Source organism: Lagenorhynchus albirostris, chromosome 10, assembly GCF_949774975.1.
Source record: "Lagenorhynchus albirostris chromosome 10, mLagAlb1.1, whole genome shotgun sequence".
NCBI classification, from domain to species: domain Eukaryota; kingdom Metazoa; phylum Chordata; class Mammalia; order Artiodactyla; family Delphinidae; genus Lagenorhynchus; species Lagenorhynchus albirostris.
The window spans coordinates 56,663,672-56,680,261 of record NC_083104.1 but is presented as its reverse complement, the minus strand read 5'-3'; the positions used below and the strand labels follow the sequence as shown (position 1 = coordinate 56,680,261).

Here is a 16,590-nt window from a genome sequence, read left to right as displayed (position 1 = left end):
GGGGCTTCCCTGGTGGCGCAGTGGTTGAGCGTCCACCTGCCGATGCAGGGGACACAGGTTCGTGCCCTGGCCTGGGAAGACCCCACATGCTGCGGAGCGGCTAGGCCCGTGAGCCATGGCCGCTGAGCCTGCGCGTCCGGAGCCTGTGCTCCGCAACGGGAGAGGCCACAGCAGTGAGAGGCCCGCATACCGCCAAAAAAAAAAAAAAAAAAAGAAAATGTCAAAATTAAAACTAACTTACATCATAGCTCAAAGGGGAAAGGGAAAACAAAATTACAGAATTCCTAGAAAACAAATCTAAAGAAAAATACTATATACCACAATCTATGGGATACAGCAAAAGCTTCATTCAAGAAAATGAAGCACTTACATTAAGAAAACTGGAAGAATAAAAATAAGTATTAAGCATTTAATTCAGGAAATGTGAAAAAAATCTTTGAAGGATGGTGAAAGGAATAAAATAAAGCTGCTAAAAGCAGAAATCGAGTTACAAAACACAATATACTTTTTTTTTTTTTTTTTGCAGTACGCGGGCCTCTCACTGCTGCAGCCCCTCCCGCTGCGGAGCACAGAGGCGCAGGCTTAGCGGCCATGGCTCACGGGCCCAGCCGCTCCGCGAGATATGGGATCCTCCCGGACCGGGGCACGAACCCGCGTCCTCTGCATCAGCAGGCGCACTCCCAACCACTGCACCACCAGGGAAGCTCCACAATATACTTTTTTAAAAAGGAGAACTGAAATAAATTTTAAAAGCTGCTCTACTGGAAAAATATGATAAACTATTAGCTAATATACAACCAAAGATATGACAAGAGGGCAACTTCATAAATTTTACATATATATAAGAAATATATGTACAAAGAGAGAGACAGACTGCACAACACAACCCTCTGCAAATAAATGAAAAATTTTGATGAAATGGGTAATATACCAAAAAACGTAATTTCCCAAAATCGACACCAGAAAATAGGTAATTTTCTATGGTATACAGTTTACCAAAACTGACTCCAGAAAAAAGAGACAGCTTACACAAACCAATTTCCACAGAAGGAATAAGCAAGTTGTTGAAGTCTACGACACAAGAGTCAAGCTCAGAAAATTTTAATAAAGAAATCTTTCAAACTTTCAGAACCAAATTATTCCAAACCACTTAAGGTTTAAAGAACACAGAAAAAGGAAAACTTACGAATTTGTTTTTATGAAACAAGAATAATGATGATACCAAAATGTGAAGACTGCACAAAAATCTATATACCAATCACTTACAAACAGAGGATGCAAACAACTTAAATAAAACATTAGACAAAGAGTACAGGCACTGTAAAGCCCAAGTTGGCTTATTCCAACAATGCAAGAGTGCTTTCAAATTAAAGAACCTATTAATGAAATTTACCATGATAACTGATAAATATATATATATTTTTTTGGTGGTACGCGGGCCTCTCACTGTTGTGGCCTCTCCCGTTGCGGGGCACAGGCTCAGCGGCCACGGCTCATGGGCCCAGCTGTTCCGCGGCATGTGGGATCTTCCCTGACCGGGGCATGAACCCGTGGTCCCCTGCATGAGCAGGCGGACTCTCAACCACTGCACCACCAGGGAAGCCCGATAAATAAAATTTATATGATCATCTCCAGAGATGCTAAAAAGCCCTTTGACAAAATTCAACATTCACTTATATTAAAAATTTCAATAAAACAGAAATTAGGGTACTTTCTTAACATGATAAAATGTGTACTTTGGCACTAAAGACAGTAACTTAATGAGAGAAACACTAGGAATATTGACTACAATCAGGAAAAAATTAAGAAATGCCCTTTGAAGTCAACTACTACTTAAAACTATTAGAGATTTTAATCAATACAATTAACAGAAAACTTGTTAGAGGTATAAGAATTACAAAATAAGGGATAAAATTATCTCTTATTGCAGATTACATGACTAAAAAACTACTACATACAATAAAAGCATTAAGAAAGGTAGCAGGATACAAAAGAAATATACAATAACCAATAGCCTTCATAAATATATATATGTGTGTGTATATATACATACATATAAATATATATATATATATATAAAAAGCAACAAGCAGATGATATAATGGAACAAAGATCTCATTTATAATAGAAACAAAGATAAAATACTTATGAATACACTCACTAAGAAGTGTGTAAGGCACAGATAAGGAGAACTTTATAATATTCTTTAAGGACACAAAAACTGACTTGAAATAGGAAAACAACTGGGGAAAGATGTACCATGTTCTTGAATAGATTCAATATTATAAAGATGTCAACTTTCCCTCAGTTCATTTGGAAATTTAATTTCCATCACAATTTTTTTTAAATCACATCTTATTTCTGTAAGTAAAAAGCTGATTTTAAAGCTCATGTGAAAAATAAATATGCAAAGATGGCCAAGAAAATTCAGAAAAACAAGAGTAAGAGAGAGGTTGAGAATGAATGCAGACCTACCAGATATTAAAATATAACAAAAAGCCTCAGAAATTAAAGTGTGAAATTGGTCCATGAATAGACAGACCACTGGAAAAGAAATTCCAGAAACAGACCTGAATGCATACGGAAATTTAATAAATGATAAAGAACATCACCAATCAAGTGGAGAAATGCTTTTTAATAAATAGGGACAACCAGGCTGCAATTTAGAAAAAAGACAAACTGCATGCATTCTCTACATAATACGTCATGATAAATTCAAAAGGATCAACAAATGATTTAAATGTTAAAAAAAGTGATGGAGGGTGATGAGCAAAAAATATTCAGGAATATTCAACTTCACTAATTACAGAAATGCAAATTAAAACCACATTAAAATACCAGATATAGTAAGATAATGATACCTATCAGACTGACAAATATCCAAAAGTTTGACAACACACTGTGCTATTGAGGCTGTAGGGAAACAGGCATTCTCATTCATCACCAAAATGAGTCCACAACAGTTCAACCTGAAGAGGAGATTCTGGTAATATCTGCTAAAATTATAAATAAATTCCCACGTGAGCCAGCAATTTTATTCGCGTGAATCCATCCTACGGACAGACACATCTGCACAAGACTAAAATGGCAATATGAACACTACGGTATGGTTTGTAATAGCAAAAGACTGAAAACAACCTGCACCAGAAACAGGACAAACTATGGTGCATCCATACTGGAATAAAACACAGCTGTGAGGAAAGGAAGAAGGAGTATTTCTATGATTTCTTATGATCAGATCCCCAGGAAATATTGTTACATGAGAAAAGCAAGGTGCAGAACACTACAAATAGGATGTTAACTTCTGGTAAGAAAGAGGAGAGAACAAGACTATATGTTCATATTTCCCCGTACTAAATAAAAGCTGGAAGGATAACAAAAAACTAAAACAAATGGTGACCCACAGGAGGTGGGGACAGGGGTAAGAAGGCAAACAGGACACAGTGGGGAACAACTTCTTTGAGAGTAGTTCTTCATATAGTTTTTGAATTTTAAAAATGTATAAACCAAGAAGTACTGTGTGGATTCTCACCTGAGAAGGAACGCTCTTCGGCGGCTCTATGCGTATGGAAGGGTCCCACTCTCCTGGAGGTAGGACAGTCACTTGATCTAAAAATTCATCAATTCCAGATAGGAGGTCATTTCTGTCTTTTGCTTTATAAGCTACATCATGAAAAATCTAAAGAAAAATACACATATTGAGTAAAAGGATTGTAAAGCTGAAAGAAAATTCTACACATAGTAATCCACTTTCGATATCATAACTAACTCTACATAATTACCTTAACTCTTGTTCCCACTCTCGCTAATAACTTTAAAAAATAACCCACTATTAGTATTACCAGATGAATTAAGAGTAACAAACAACAAAAGAAACCAGTGATGTGTTAATACACAACAATTTTTAAAAAGAGAATATTTTACTTGGGAAATAATAAATACAGAATAAAATAATACTGTAGGTGCATCATTTACTTTTATGACATTTTAATGTCATTTATCCTAAAGGAATAATCATGGGTATGCTAACAATCTTACTTAAATAACTAATTTGATCATTTATATTTACTGAGTGCCTACTATTTGGCAGGCACAATTCTGAGCACTATGGACACAGATATGGCAAAGTCCCTACACTCAAGAACTCAGGGGGGAAGACAGTGAAACAGGTAATTACATAAATACACAACTGTAGGTAATAATAAATGTGCCTATAAAAATAAAGCAGGGTAAAGGAAGGGAAGCTGATGGGGAAGAACTGGGTGGCCAAGGAAGGTCTCTTAGAGAAGGAAACACTACAGGAGAAATCTGTCTGAAATGAGGGACAAAGCATGCATAGGGTGGGGTGGAGGTGGTAGAGTAAGCACTCAGGCAAAGGGAAGAGCAGCAATGTCCAGGGGCAGCAGTGGGCATAGCACATCTGAGGAACAAAAAGGAAGCTGATGTGGACGGAGCAAGTGGTAGAGAAAAGGTGACTACTCAGTCATAGCATGTAAATTTCCAAAAAAACAGCGTACAGAGGCTAGATTAGGCAGACCCTATTAAGACAACGGTAAAGATTTTAAATTTAAACAAATATACAATAGGATGTCATTGATACATCTGGATCAAGGAAATGATTTATTCAAATCTGCATATTACTGATAGTACAGAGGAAAATACTGTAAGAGAAAGGCCCATATGATCCACTTTTGTCACCAAAGAAAAGAAGGTAAGAGAGTCTAAGCTGGAGGGAGAAGTGATGGTGCAGATGGAAAGGAGATGGTAGATTAAATGCAAAATACACAGAAAAGGTAAAATCAATAAAATCTGGTTACTGACTGAGACAGAACAGAGAAAGGAGGTCAGTTCAGACATGTGGGGTTTCAGATGCCTTAGGGACACAAAGCAGAGATGTCTAACAAGTACCCGACTATAAAGCTCTCTCCCAAAGAGACAAAGTCCTGATCAATACAGGCCATGGTCAAAGATGAAGTCCGCAAAAGCAAGAAATTATAAAGAAAAAAGGGGAAAACACAAAGTCCTGAGGAAAACCCAAAGAACCAATATCCTGAAATGCAGGATGAAGAAAATTTCAAAATGTCAAGAAGATGGTCAATAATTTCAACTTGGGGGGGGGGGGAGGGAGGAAACCAAACAGTATCCACTGATCCCTGACAGAAAGGTCCTAAAGACCTTGCAAAAGGCAAATAGTGAATATGAGATAAAATAGTAAAGACAAACAAGGACAATTTTTTAAGCTTCACTATGAAAGGAGAACTATAATATGCATTATATGCTTTTTAATTAGTGTCCATGTCAAAGGGCATTTTAATTACCTCATCTGTCATGAGAGTGGCTATTGATCTTCCAATTTCGTGGTACTGTGGCGCCTTGCCTGCAGGACCCAATAACAGAAACAAAAACCTAAGGAAACATGAAAACACAGATTTAAACATAAACAACATACACACATAAATCTAGGAATCATAAAGAAATCATTCAAATGTAAACACAGAAACAACACTCAGACCTCTTTTCCGTCCTCACACACCAATGGCTGAAAAGAGGATGGAACTCTATTCAGATGAAAACAGATCACAAAACTACGAAAGGCATTCATAAATAACTTTCTACCAAGTTATTACTTTTCATCTTCCTTAGAGTAAAAAAGTACTTAAGGAATTGGTGTTTTACATTAAAAGTTCCCATCTTCGATATCCTTTTGAATTTTGAGTAACAATTTTTTCCGGTCTGTACTGATGAAAAAAAGTAAATTAGTAAATAAAGTGAATACTAATCCCATTTAAGTATTTACTTTGGCTTAATAAAATAGCTAAGAGTATGCACAAGAAATCCATGATCCCTCAAACTACAGTCTGGATAAAGACACTAATGTGGTAAATAAGGGACTAATCCCTTTGGAAGGAAAAGCATTTTTATTTACAACTCCAAATTTAACATCAAACCTCTTATTATTTGATTTTAATTTATTTATAGTGACTAAATAAAAATTACTTAACTTCCTACTTAGTTATATCATTGTTCACACTACAGTAAAATATTAATATTCACAATAATCCAAACTGGAAGTATTCAGCTTCCTGCTTTGTAAGAATTTAAATGTGAATCTATGAAATTATTCTTCTCATTTATCTTAATACTATACCGTTAATGCAATTCAGTAAAGCTTATTAAGAACTGGCACATATATTTCAATCAAGCTGCAATTAATTCTTCTTGTTTACTATTATATGAATAAGAAAAAAATATTTTTAATTATTCTCATTTGTAATTAAGTTTATACAATCAGTAGCTAACAAATTGATAACCCTTTATAACACAACTTGCTAATTCGTAAGGATATGACCCCCATTTTAATTTTTACTTATAATGTATACTGAACAGAAGATTTGATCAGGTCAGAACAAAGCATTTTGCCTAATTCAGAGGCATTATTACATTTAATCAACCCTGTGAGGTACTGCTACCCTCATTTTACAAATAAAGCTTAGAGAACTGAAGTCTGGCTTGACCGTCCCACAAAAAGTGGCAGAGCAAGGATTCAGTTCCATTCTCTATGACTTCAGTGCCTGCACAGAACATACTATGTCTAAAATGATGAACTGTTTTTTAAACCAAGGCTCCCAAGATACCGCACTTCTTGTAAAAATATAAATCCAATGTATTTTTTTTAATTTATAATTTGAGCTTTTAAATTTATCAATTTTTTAAACAGATCTTTATTGGAGCATAATTGCTTCACAATACCGTATTAGTTTCTGTTGCACAACAAAGCGAATCAGCCACATGCATACACATGTCCCCATATCCCCTCCCTCTTGAGCCTCCCTCCCATCCTTCCTATCCCACCCTTCTATGTCATCCCAAAGCACCGAGCCGATCTCCCTGTGCTTGCTATGCTGCATAAAGCAACATGTTCCTTCAGTGAATAAAATTTTTTAGATTTTGGACATTCCGGGAGAATGTAAATTGGAATTAACCCTCTCTTTACCTTGTAGGAACAGGGACCTCGGTCAGCCCTGAGAGAAGAACTGCAGGAGCCAGTCTCACAAACGCAATTATAGGTCTTTCCAAAAAATCCACCTCTCCCACCAGAACATTGGATGCCTCAGCTCCTGAAGGAATTTTTCTCATGAAATTCATATCAACCTAGTGACAAATAAATAATAATTAAAAATAAAGTGTGCATGGTATTAATAAGACCAGAGGGAAATAGGAAAGAAAAGATGCTTTTAAGACTACTATTTGCTAATCAAAACTGGTGATCTAAAGGATGTAAAAATGCCAAAATTCTCACAAATACAAAAGACAAATACAAAAAAGCAAGCAAAACACATCTACCAAACAATACTCCCAACTGTTTTACTGTCATAGTCTTTACTACTTCAGAGATCTAAATTACCAAACATACAAACTAGAGAAAATTTTCAATGAATATAGCAGTATTCATTAAAAACTATTAAAGACAAAAATATAGTTCACAAGCTAACAGTGGTCCATGAAATTATACACAGTGCTAAAAATATTCATTTAATTATTATCTATTGTTTAATCTTAGAAATCAATTAGTTCCTTTATATTTTATATATTTTTATAAGTCCTTTTTATTTTAAAGAACTCTGGGCATCCCCCAGTATTCTCATTAAGCGGGAAAAGTTATGTTTATTTAAAACTAAAATAGCCATAATTGGTATACATATATGGTAGTGCTATATAATCAAATTCAGTTGTCTGTGTATAATTACAAAGAAAAGGTTACGAGCATAATATCAAAGTATGGCAACTTCTTCGTTTATACGCAGTTTCACACAAGGCACTAAACAACCACTTACAGGGCTATCTATTAAAATAAAACCAGCACTTACAGCGGGCCTCTTGAGTCCCACACCCAGTGTGCCACAACTACAGTGCCAGGAGGCAGACTCCTGCCCAACAGGAGATAAGGAGGTGTACACAAGGACAGACCAAGTAAAAAAAGGAAAACTGTGACAGAGGAACAAAAGTAAATGGCATCTGCCATGTCTAGAGGAGATCTATAACTTAAACTATAGTAATTTATTCGTTGCAATTTAGTTACTGAACACTTTACACTCATCTGAAATAATTGGTGCACCAGTAAAAATATGATCGACTTAGAACAGTACAATGTCCCATAAGCAAGGCTTTTTTTTGGCAAAGCTTTTTATAATTTTAGAGCATAAAGCTCAGCAAAGCTATACCGCAAATCATCATTTAAATGCCTTTTCTGCAAAATGTGATTTATAGAATTTGCATCATAAGATAAAGGCTTAAAAAATGAATCTTAAAAGTCTGACATCGTATCCTATAGTAAATACCAATAAAAAAATTTACAATGGCCACAGGGGATCAATTATTCAGGGGCAGTACTCACAAAGTATGCTTTAAATTCAATTGTAATTTGAACTTGTAGTTTTTTGTCCTGTTCTTTTGAAATAAGTTCTTTTTATATTTCATTTAAATACTCGTCTACCACAATTCAAAATCATAGTTGAGATAGGTGAATTGTTTTTAAATCCATGCCTTTACCTTTACCTACCCATGGGGAAGCACCAATGTTTCCCAGTGACATTCCAGAAAGTACTGACACCATAAGACAATAATTCTGGGATCACATTACAGCCGAGAAAAAGCTGAATCATTACTGCTATAACATCATTACCAGAATTAATCTTTCTAGTAGCTCCAGAACAAACGACTGTAATTCAAAAGGTACTGAAGTTTCATGATATCTATGGGTAGGTATAGATGAAAATACCATATTATTCATATATTCTTTTTTCAGAATTTCTAACACTAGTAAGATATAATGTTATTCAAGTGCTATGAGACTGTTACCTTTCTCACAATTTCTGATCATAAATTAACATATCATAAGCATCACATGCAGGTTTATAGGCACCAGTTATTAAAAAATTATTATAATCAATGTTAAGAAAGCCACATTGCTACAATTTTCTCAGTAAAAATGACTATGAAAATGTACAGTTAGTAACAGAATTACCTTGCTGAAGTCAACAGTACTATTTTCTCTGCTTCCTCCACTTCCATTACCTTTAATTTCTCCACTTTTACTATTGTCCAAGTTTCCAGGTGCAGACTGTGGAGAGGCCAAAATACCTGTATTTAAGAACAAACAAATTCCAAACTAGTAAGGAGAAAATTCACTTTGTAACCTGAATCTGCTCATATCCTGAAAGTGATGGTTTATTAAAAGCAAATGTGCTAGGTTAAAAAAAAAAAAAGGTGCCAAGTGTTAGTACCATACCAGCAAGAGTAGATTAACATTTTAAGCAATAATGAAGCTATATATTTTAACATTTTAAATAATATAATTGGCATTTACAAAAATGGTGGCCTTTCGAAAAAAGAGAAAAAGTGAGTAGAAGGTAGAAGACCTGGGTCTGATCACCACTAGAAATACTTAGGGCATCCATTTTCAAGGTATCCAATAGACATGTGAACTCCACATCATTAAGTTAGCTTAATGATGTCTAGCACACTTACATCAATAACAATATAAAATTTCTGATAAAACCTAAATGTAACTCAGAAAATGTTAAGAGCTACGTCAACTAAACGTACACGAATTTTGCCATAATCATCCCTAATCTTAACAGTTTCCTCAAGAATTTTCATTCTCTTGTGTGAAATTTATGTGCTGCCTACTGTCATTATTCCTAAGAAATATGTTAAAACATAATAGTAATGTTTTTACTATTTTAGATACACGTTCTATTAAATTAGCTTATTTGTATTACAAATGATAGATATATGTTCATGCATTATGTATACTCATTTCAAGTAACACTCAGCAACAATTCACATAATAACATAAAAACACCCAGTAGAATATGATCAATCATTACCACTACGAATTTTGCATAAAGTTCAAATCTCAAAAATGTTTAAGTACTTAACACAGATTTCTACCATTAAATGTATCCAATTTTTTCAAAACACCCAAGACTTTTTAGTTCAAGAATACAGATTTAATATTACCCAAAACACTGAGTATCACAGGAGAAGATGCACTAGACAACTACAACAGTCTTTACTTTTAGTTTTAACTCTGCCACTCAAGACAATCTAGTGACCCACAGAAGTTCAATTAAATTGTTTGTAGTTAGATCCTATAAACTTTAAAGTTAATATTCGTAATTGAGTTCCAAAATTTTAAGCATATCAGATATATTCAATGCCTCTAAGGGAGTTTTCATTTTTACAGAATACAATATACACTAGTAACTTTAAGTCATTTGAGTTTACTGCTTAAACTTAGTGAAAGAAGACCTTTGTGATACCCACTTCTATGTTAAATATTTACGCTAGGATGTCACTCTGACCCAAAAATCTCAGTGTAAAAAGTATGCGCAATCCCCTTAGCCATGTGCTCATTCCCTAGACGTATTAAACAATTCTGAAATAAAAACTATTTCCTAAAACTTAACTAATTTATCACCATTTTAGCCTCTTCTTTGAACTTTGTCCCTACACTTCCATTATAGAGTCCATTCCTTTATTAAAATACATGCCCAAGTGGAAAAAAAAAGTGAACCAGTATTTTTCAGTGGTTTCCACCAACTCCCACACAAGAAAATGAAGAGTATCATTAAGGCCCTGGCAGCAACTGCAATGACCATCAACACACACACACTGCTAACTACTAAATGCATCCAACCTGCAAACGTGTAACCAAAAAAAAACATAGGCACAGCTTCCCAGAACAGTCCCAGGCACCAGATTTTGGGGAGAAGAGTGGAATGGGGAGAAGGCTCTGGGGGAAAACAAGGATACAGTAGAATGGGAAGAAGAAATAATATACAACTCAATACTGACAAAGCCAGAAGAGATGACGTGAAGTCATGGGCTCACCTGGTCATCTTGAACCTGTTAAAGTCAGCATGCCAGGCACACCTTAGAGATCCCACCATCGCCTTCTCCATGCAATCCTTCCTACTCTCAGCTAAGTTAAAGCTATTTCCTCAAAAGGTTAAGGAAGTATCCCTGCTCCTACAGTAAATTCCTACAGCTCAGAATTAAATGAGTAAATTCCCCAAAATTAAAACTATCATTAGCACAAATAACTCAGAAGGACTTTACTTGCTTTGAGCAAAAGAAAAAACAAATATGAGTATGTATACAATCAGTACTGGGATTTAAAAATCATACCCTGGTAAATCTATTATTGTGCCTTACATTCTTTTTCTTAAAATAGCAAAGCTACCTAGAGAAACAGAAATCAAAGATATCAGTTTTCTGTCATTAAAAGTTTGAAAGTAGAAGTATTTGGAGCAGTGGTTCTCATCTGGGGAAGATTCTGCCCCCCAGAGACATCTGGCAACGTCTAGAGACATCTTTGGTTGTCACCACTAGGGAGTGTACTGGCGGCTAGTGAGTGGAGGCCAAGGGTGCTGCTCAACATCCGACAACGCACAAGACATCCCCCACCACAAAGAAGTGTCCACCCCAAAAGGTCAATAGTGCCGAAGGTGAGACACACTGAGTCAGAAGACAGTTACAAACACTAAAAGTGAGTTACGTCTTTTACATAATTATTCTCCAAAAAATAACTACTGGGAAACACCACTTTCTTTTTTTCTTTTTACTACAGATATTCACAAATCATGACCCCGTGCCACAAAAATCTATGACATTAGTCTCTCAAAAATGATGCCAAGGCCACCTTCTTCATCAGACTTCAGGAAAACTTATAGAGTTTCCAGCTGCTCTAAGCAGCAAAGGTAACTAAGGCAAGGAATAATATAGAGTTGCCCCTATTATTGTAATTACATTCCTCCAATAAATGTCTTCTTAAACAGTAATTATGAGCTCTCCCTTTTCCTTAGAAATTCCCTCTTTTCCCTACGTTCTAATTTCTTTTCTTCAGAAAGGCTAATAAATCTCATGGCATACTTAATGGCAGAGGGGGAAATAATTTAATCATGTCCCTCAATTTTCAGTTAATTGCTCTTTTTATCCTCTTAACAACATGACCTAATAAGCCATTGTGAACCTGTACATCCCTTCCTTCCCATATAAAATTTATAGTCCCTTATCACTGGTAACATTGAAACTGGTAAAACAAGAACTGTCCAGTATTACTGACAGATATAGGTAAAAACAAATGCAAGGGGAAGTAACTTTGAAGTCATTTTTGTTCAAGAAAAGTAGTAAACCTTGCTAGTCCTTTTTAATTAAAATAAGAATGTTTGTTATTTCTAGATTTTTTTCTTTTGTTTAGTTACCTCATTATATAATACTCTATCTTTTCCACAGAGTATTAAAATTTACAATTAAATTCTATACTATAGATTTTGTTGTATGTGGATTTGGGTTCAAGTCCTTGCTCTGGTCATTTACGGTATAACCTTAACATCTCTAAGTCTTAATTTTCTTCATTTTACAAACAGCGATAACATGAACTCATCAAATTGTTAGACAAATTAGAAATATGATATTTGAAAAGTACACATCACTGTGTGTGACAACCCATGAAACAATGGTTACTATAAGTACTATCATAATTAATGTTACAATGATTTAACCACAAAACTTCTATTTTTTAACTTCTAAAAGTATCATCTTTTTTTGGCAACTACAATGAGCTTTGATTAAATGTATTTAGTATGTCTGGATACAGCCAATAAAGAGAAGGAGAGGCTGGTTGGTCATATACTGGTAGGAACACAGGATGTTTAGTCAGAGGACATGGGCTGTCACTTACTAGATATATGATCCAGGGGAATTTATTTAACTTAGCTGAGCTGAGCCTGAGTTTCTGAAAATAGGTATATCCACCCAACTTACACAAAATTTTATACACATCAAACAGGCTACTAACTATAAGCTACTATTGAAGCGTTACATATTATTCAGTGTTATGCAGAAATGTGATAATAATTATGTGATTAAAACCACTATAGTTAGTGTTCATATGTCACGTTGATGCTTAGCTGTCAGTAAAACATAGTCACTAAAGAATACTTTTTTAGGGCTTCCCTGGTGGCGCAGTGGTTGAGAGTCCGCCTGCAGATGCAGGGGACATGGGTTCGTGCCCCGGTCTGGGAAGATCCCACATGCCGCGGAGCGGCTGGGCCTGTGAGCCATGGCCGCTGAGCCTGCATGTCCCGAGCCTGTGCAGCGGGAGAGGCCACAACAGTGAGAGGCCCGCGTACCGCAAAATAAAAAAAAAAAGAATACTTCTTTATATGAATTGGGTAGAAAGATAAATATGTATAAATATACATATAATTAATATATAAGAGGAAAAGCCAAAATTATAATAATATATAATAACCCTTAAGTGAGTTACAAACCTTTTATGCACTAAGAAATAATTTTTCTAATTCACATAGAAATATATCCTAGCCACAACTATTGGAACTCTAGTCCTGAAAATTTCAAGGTGAATTAGGATTAAAAATAGATATGGCATTAAATAAAGGACAAGTAAAGTCTATGCCAAATTATAAAGCTAGTCTTGAAATAATGATGATCCCAGGAGACAAAATGAGAAAAAGAACATTCAATTCTATTTTTTGTTAGGAAGGTTAAAACATACTGCATTCCTTGAACAAAAGCACCAAATAGTAGATAAAAGGCATATCACCTCATTTTACTTTATGTAAAACATGTGTTCATTCACCTTATGGAATGAAATGCACAAGAAGAGCCACCATTTTTTTAATCATGGCAAATTAAAAGATTACTTGTAAGAATGTCTACATTTTTTGAACCATTCAAATGCACTGACCTGTAAAATCTCAGTGAAATTTTTTGAAAAAAAAATTAAATTATGTGTAGTCTTATTTGGAGTCTTTTTAAAATTTTAAATAATTCTATCCTTCTCTGTAATATACTATAAAGAAAAAAACATGCAGAAGTCAAAATAAATTATAAGCATTATCTATGTATGCTGCTAAAGCTATGTGCTTGAAAGGCATTCCAAGTGCAAGTGATCTAGAGGCAGAAAGCACCACACATGGAGGACTTTGAATAGTTGCCTGAAGTTATGTCAACATTTTCCTCATTCTTCTGCTCCTGGCCTCGCAGTGCTTCTAAGTCTTCCTCAGGCGGATGAATTACTACTGTGGGAATATCGTCACTGGCAGGTGAAACCAGTAGCTCTGGGGCCTGAAGCTGCCTCTGCTGGGAACTTCTGGAGTTCAGGCGACTGAGCCTAGGGCTGGAAGGAGGACTGTTCTGAGGGGTAGGTACTGGGGTTGTACACTTCGAGCCTGCAGGGGTTCCAGCTCTCGAAGAAGGAAGAAGATGACTGAGAAGAAGAGATAAAGGTGATTCTCCTCTCAATGAAAGGTTTGAGGCAGACAGACCTGTTCGCAAAGAGTGGCGGGAGGCTGAAAGGCCTTCCCCTGAGATAAAACAAATAAATGTAAAGTGATGAAGTTCACTGCAGAAGACAAATGAGACACAAAATATCAATTTACACCATAAACTGCAAGGTTTAAAAAAGATCCAAAATTTCAAATTCATGCTATCAGGGTTAGTATAACAATCAGATTTTTAAATATTAGAAAATCACTGAAAAATGCCTTAAACTGTAATTAGTTCTCTGAAGGTGTATCCAAAAATCAAAACAAAAAATAAAAAACAATGCTAATGATAGATGGTCGGGGACGATATTCTGTTAGTAATGAGAATGTCCAATAGTGTGGCTTTAAAATTAAAGAATAATATCAATGGAAAGCTGCTGCTTAAAAAAATGATAAATAGCAAATCAGAATATAACACAAAAATAATCTAAGAAATAAAACCCAAAACAAAACTTAACAGCACTGATATTTAGTGCATTTTATCTACATTGCACCGAACCACTACATATTCTCTTATAAGAAAAGTCCACATTAATGGTATCTAATAATTCTTAACTTAAAGGTGATATCAATAACATTAAGCCAATAGGGCATCACCTACTGATAGCACTCTCAAGTAAAATTTAAAAACATAAGACATGTTATAGGAATTTTTTTTTTCAAAAGAGAAACGTCAATTTTAAAAGATACATATTCTTGAGCTCATTATCTGATATTAATAAATGCCCTAAAATATGCTTACATTTCTAAGGCAGCAGATAAATTAAAACAAATACATACAATCTCTAACTTAACTAGCTAAGAATAAAGTATTTCTTACCAACAAGAGTGATGAGGAAGTTAAGTCTACAGTATTTCAAAACGTCAGGTATAGTTATACTTCAAAAACTTGTTTATTCTAATTAAGTATGGCTTAATGGAATAACATTGTTTTTTCAGGAAAAGCATGAGCAATATAACAACCCCACATGATCTAAGTAATCAAAGCTACATGCTCAAGAGATCCCAGAAATATTAAAAATATGAACTTTTAATCCATAAACCACCACTATTTAGTTAAAAAATAAGCTACATGCAGAAAAAATTGTTAAATTACAACTATAACAAAATAATGAAATGCCCATGCTAAAATGGCATCTAAAAGAAAATAGGCGTTGTCTTATGATTAAAAGGAATCAACTGACAATTGGAGAATAATCAGGAACCACTGCATATGGGGAAGAAAGATTTAATATGGTCTCTCTAGGCAAACAAATTCACTTCACTGAAGTAGAGCATATGCAATACATGGAAAGGTGAAAAAAAGACATGACATAGATGGCTTGCTTTCAGATTGAACTTAGGTCCATAAGAGATTTCTTTCATTCTTAAGGTTCCTTGAATATAGAAAGGCACAATTTTAAATAGATTAAAGAGTTTTATTGGTCAAATGCTCAGAAGAAAATGGACTTAATTATCTTACACTGAGCTGCAAACGATGACTAAGTACTGTCAACTTTAAACATGTTATATCCTACCACCTGTGACTGTGTGCTTGTAGAACAGTTAAAAGCCATACTCTTTTCAGAGACAGAAAAGATGAGCAGAAGGATTTGTGGCCCATCCTCCACTCCTCTTCACTGTAAGTCTCACAAGCCTTGGGTAATGGTAGCAACTAGAGGCAGCAGTGACCCTCAAAACCAGCTCCAATTCTTTGCAACTGGATTTTTCCAGTCACTGTCATCAGAGCATCTTTGAGACCCAAAATAGAACCCCAGTGATAGCATGCCAGCCTTAAGACAGTGACAGAGGTAAATGGCTACAAAAACACATTCTCCCCATGTCCCACATAACCCATGCTAGACCGTGAATGAGAGGGGAGAGCAGCAGTGTGTGGGTCTGTGCCATTCTCAATGGCTTGAAAAAATCAACTGCATCATCCCTAGCATAAAACAGGAACAAGCACAAAAACCTTTCACCAATTATGTAAATAAAAAGCAGTGAAATCAGCAGACCAACCCCAAAATACTTGCTTATGCCTAGCAAGTAAAGTATACTCAGGAGAAAAAAAAAAAATCTCCAGGAAAAATCTAATATTAAAGGCCCAAACACAAGACTTAAAATTTTCAAAAGATTAAATTTATAGATAATAATTTATGGCTCTTTTATCAAATATACAAGAATTCTTCAGCAGAAACAAAAAAGCAAGAAGGAGAGTAATTCAGGGTTACGTATAGTGTAGTGTTTAAATATT

The 16,590-nt window shown here is 35.1% G+C and overlaps 1 protein-coding gene across 2 annotated transcripts in view; it reads right to left on the bottom strand.

Moving 5' to 3' along the window:
- Window positions 1-16,590, bottom strand: part of SLC4A7 (solute carrier family 4 member 7) — a 123,870-nt gene that overhangs the window by 37,779 nt on the left and 69,501 nt on the right. Inside the window, exons 7-11 of one of the 2 annotated variants that reach the window (XM_060162504.1) lie at window positions 14,028-14,396; window positions 9,026-9,141; window positions 6,995-7,152; window positions 5,319-5,406; window positions 3,533-3,679 (exon numbers count right to left, since the gene is read on the bottom strand). In XM_060162504.1, the coding sequence (XP_060018487.1) occupies window positions 3,533-3,679; window positions 5,319-5,406; window positions 6,995-7,152; window positions 9,026-9,141; window positions 14,028-14,396 (878 nt within the window). The remainder of the gene's footprint in view (window positions 1-3,532; window positions 3,680-5,318; window positions 5,407-6,994; window positions 7,153-9,025; window positions 9,142-14,027; window positions 14,397-16,590) is intronic. The other variant, XM_060162503.1, reaches the window with a different exon arrangement.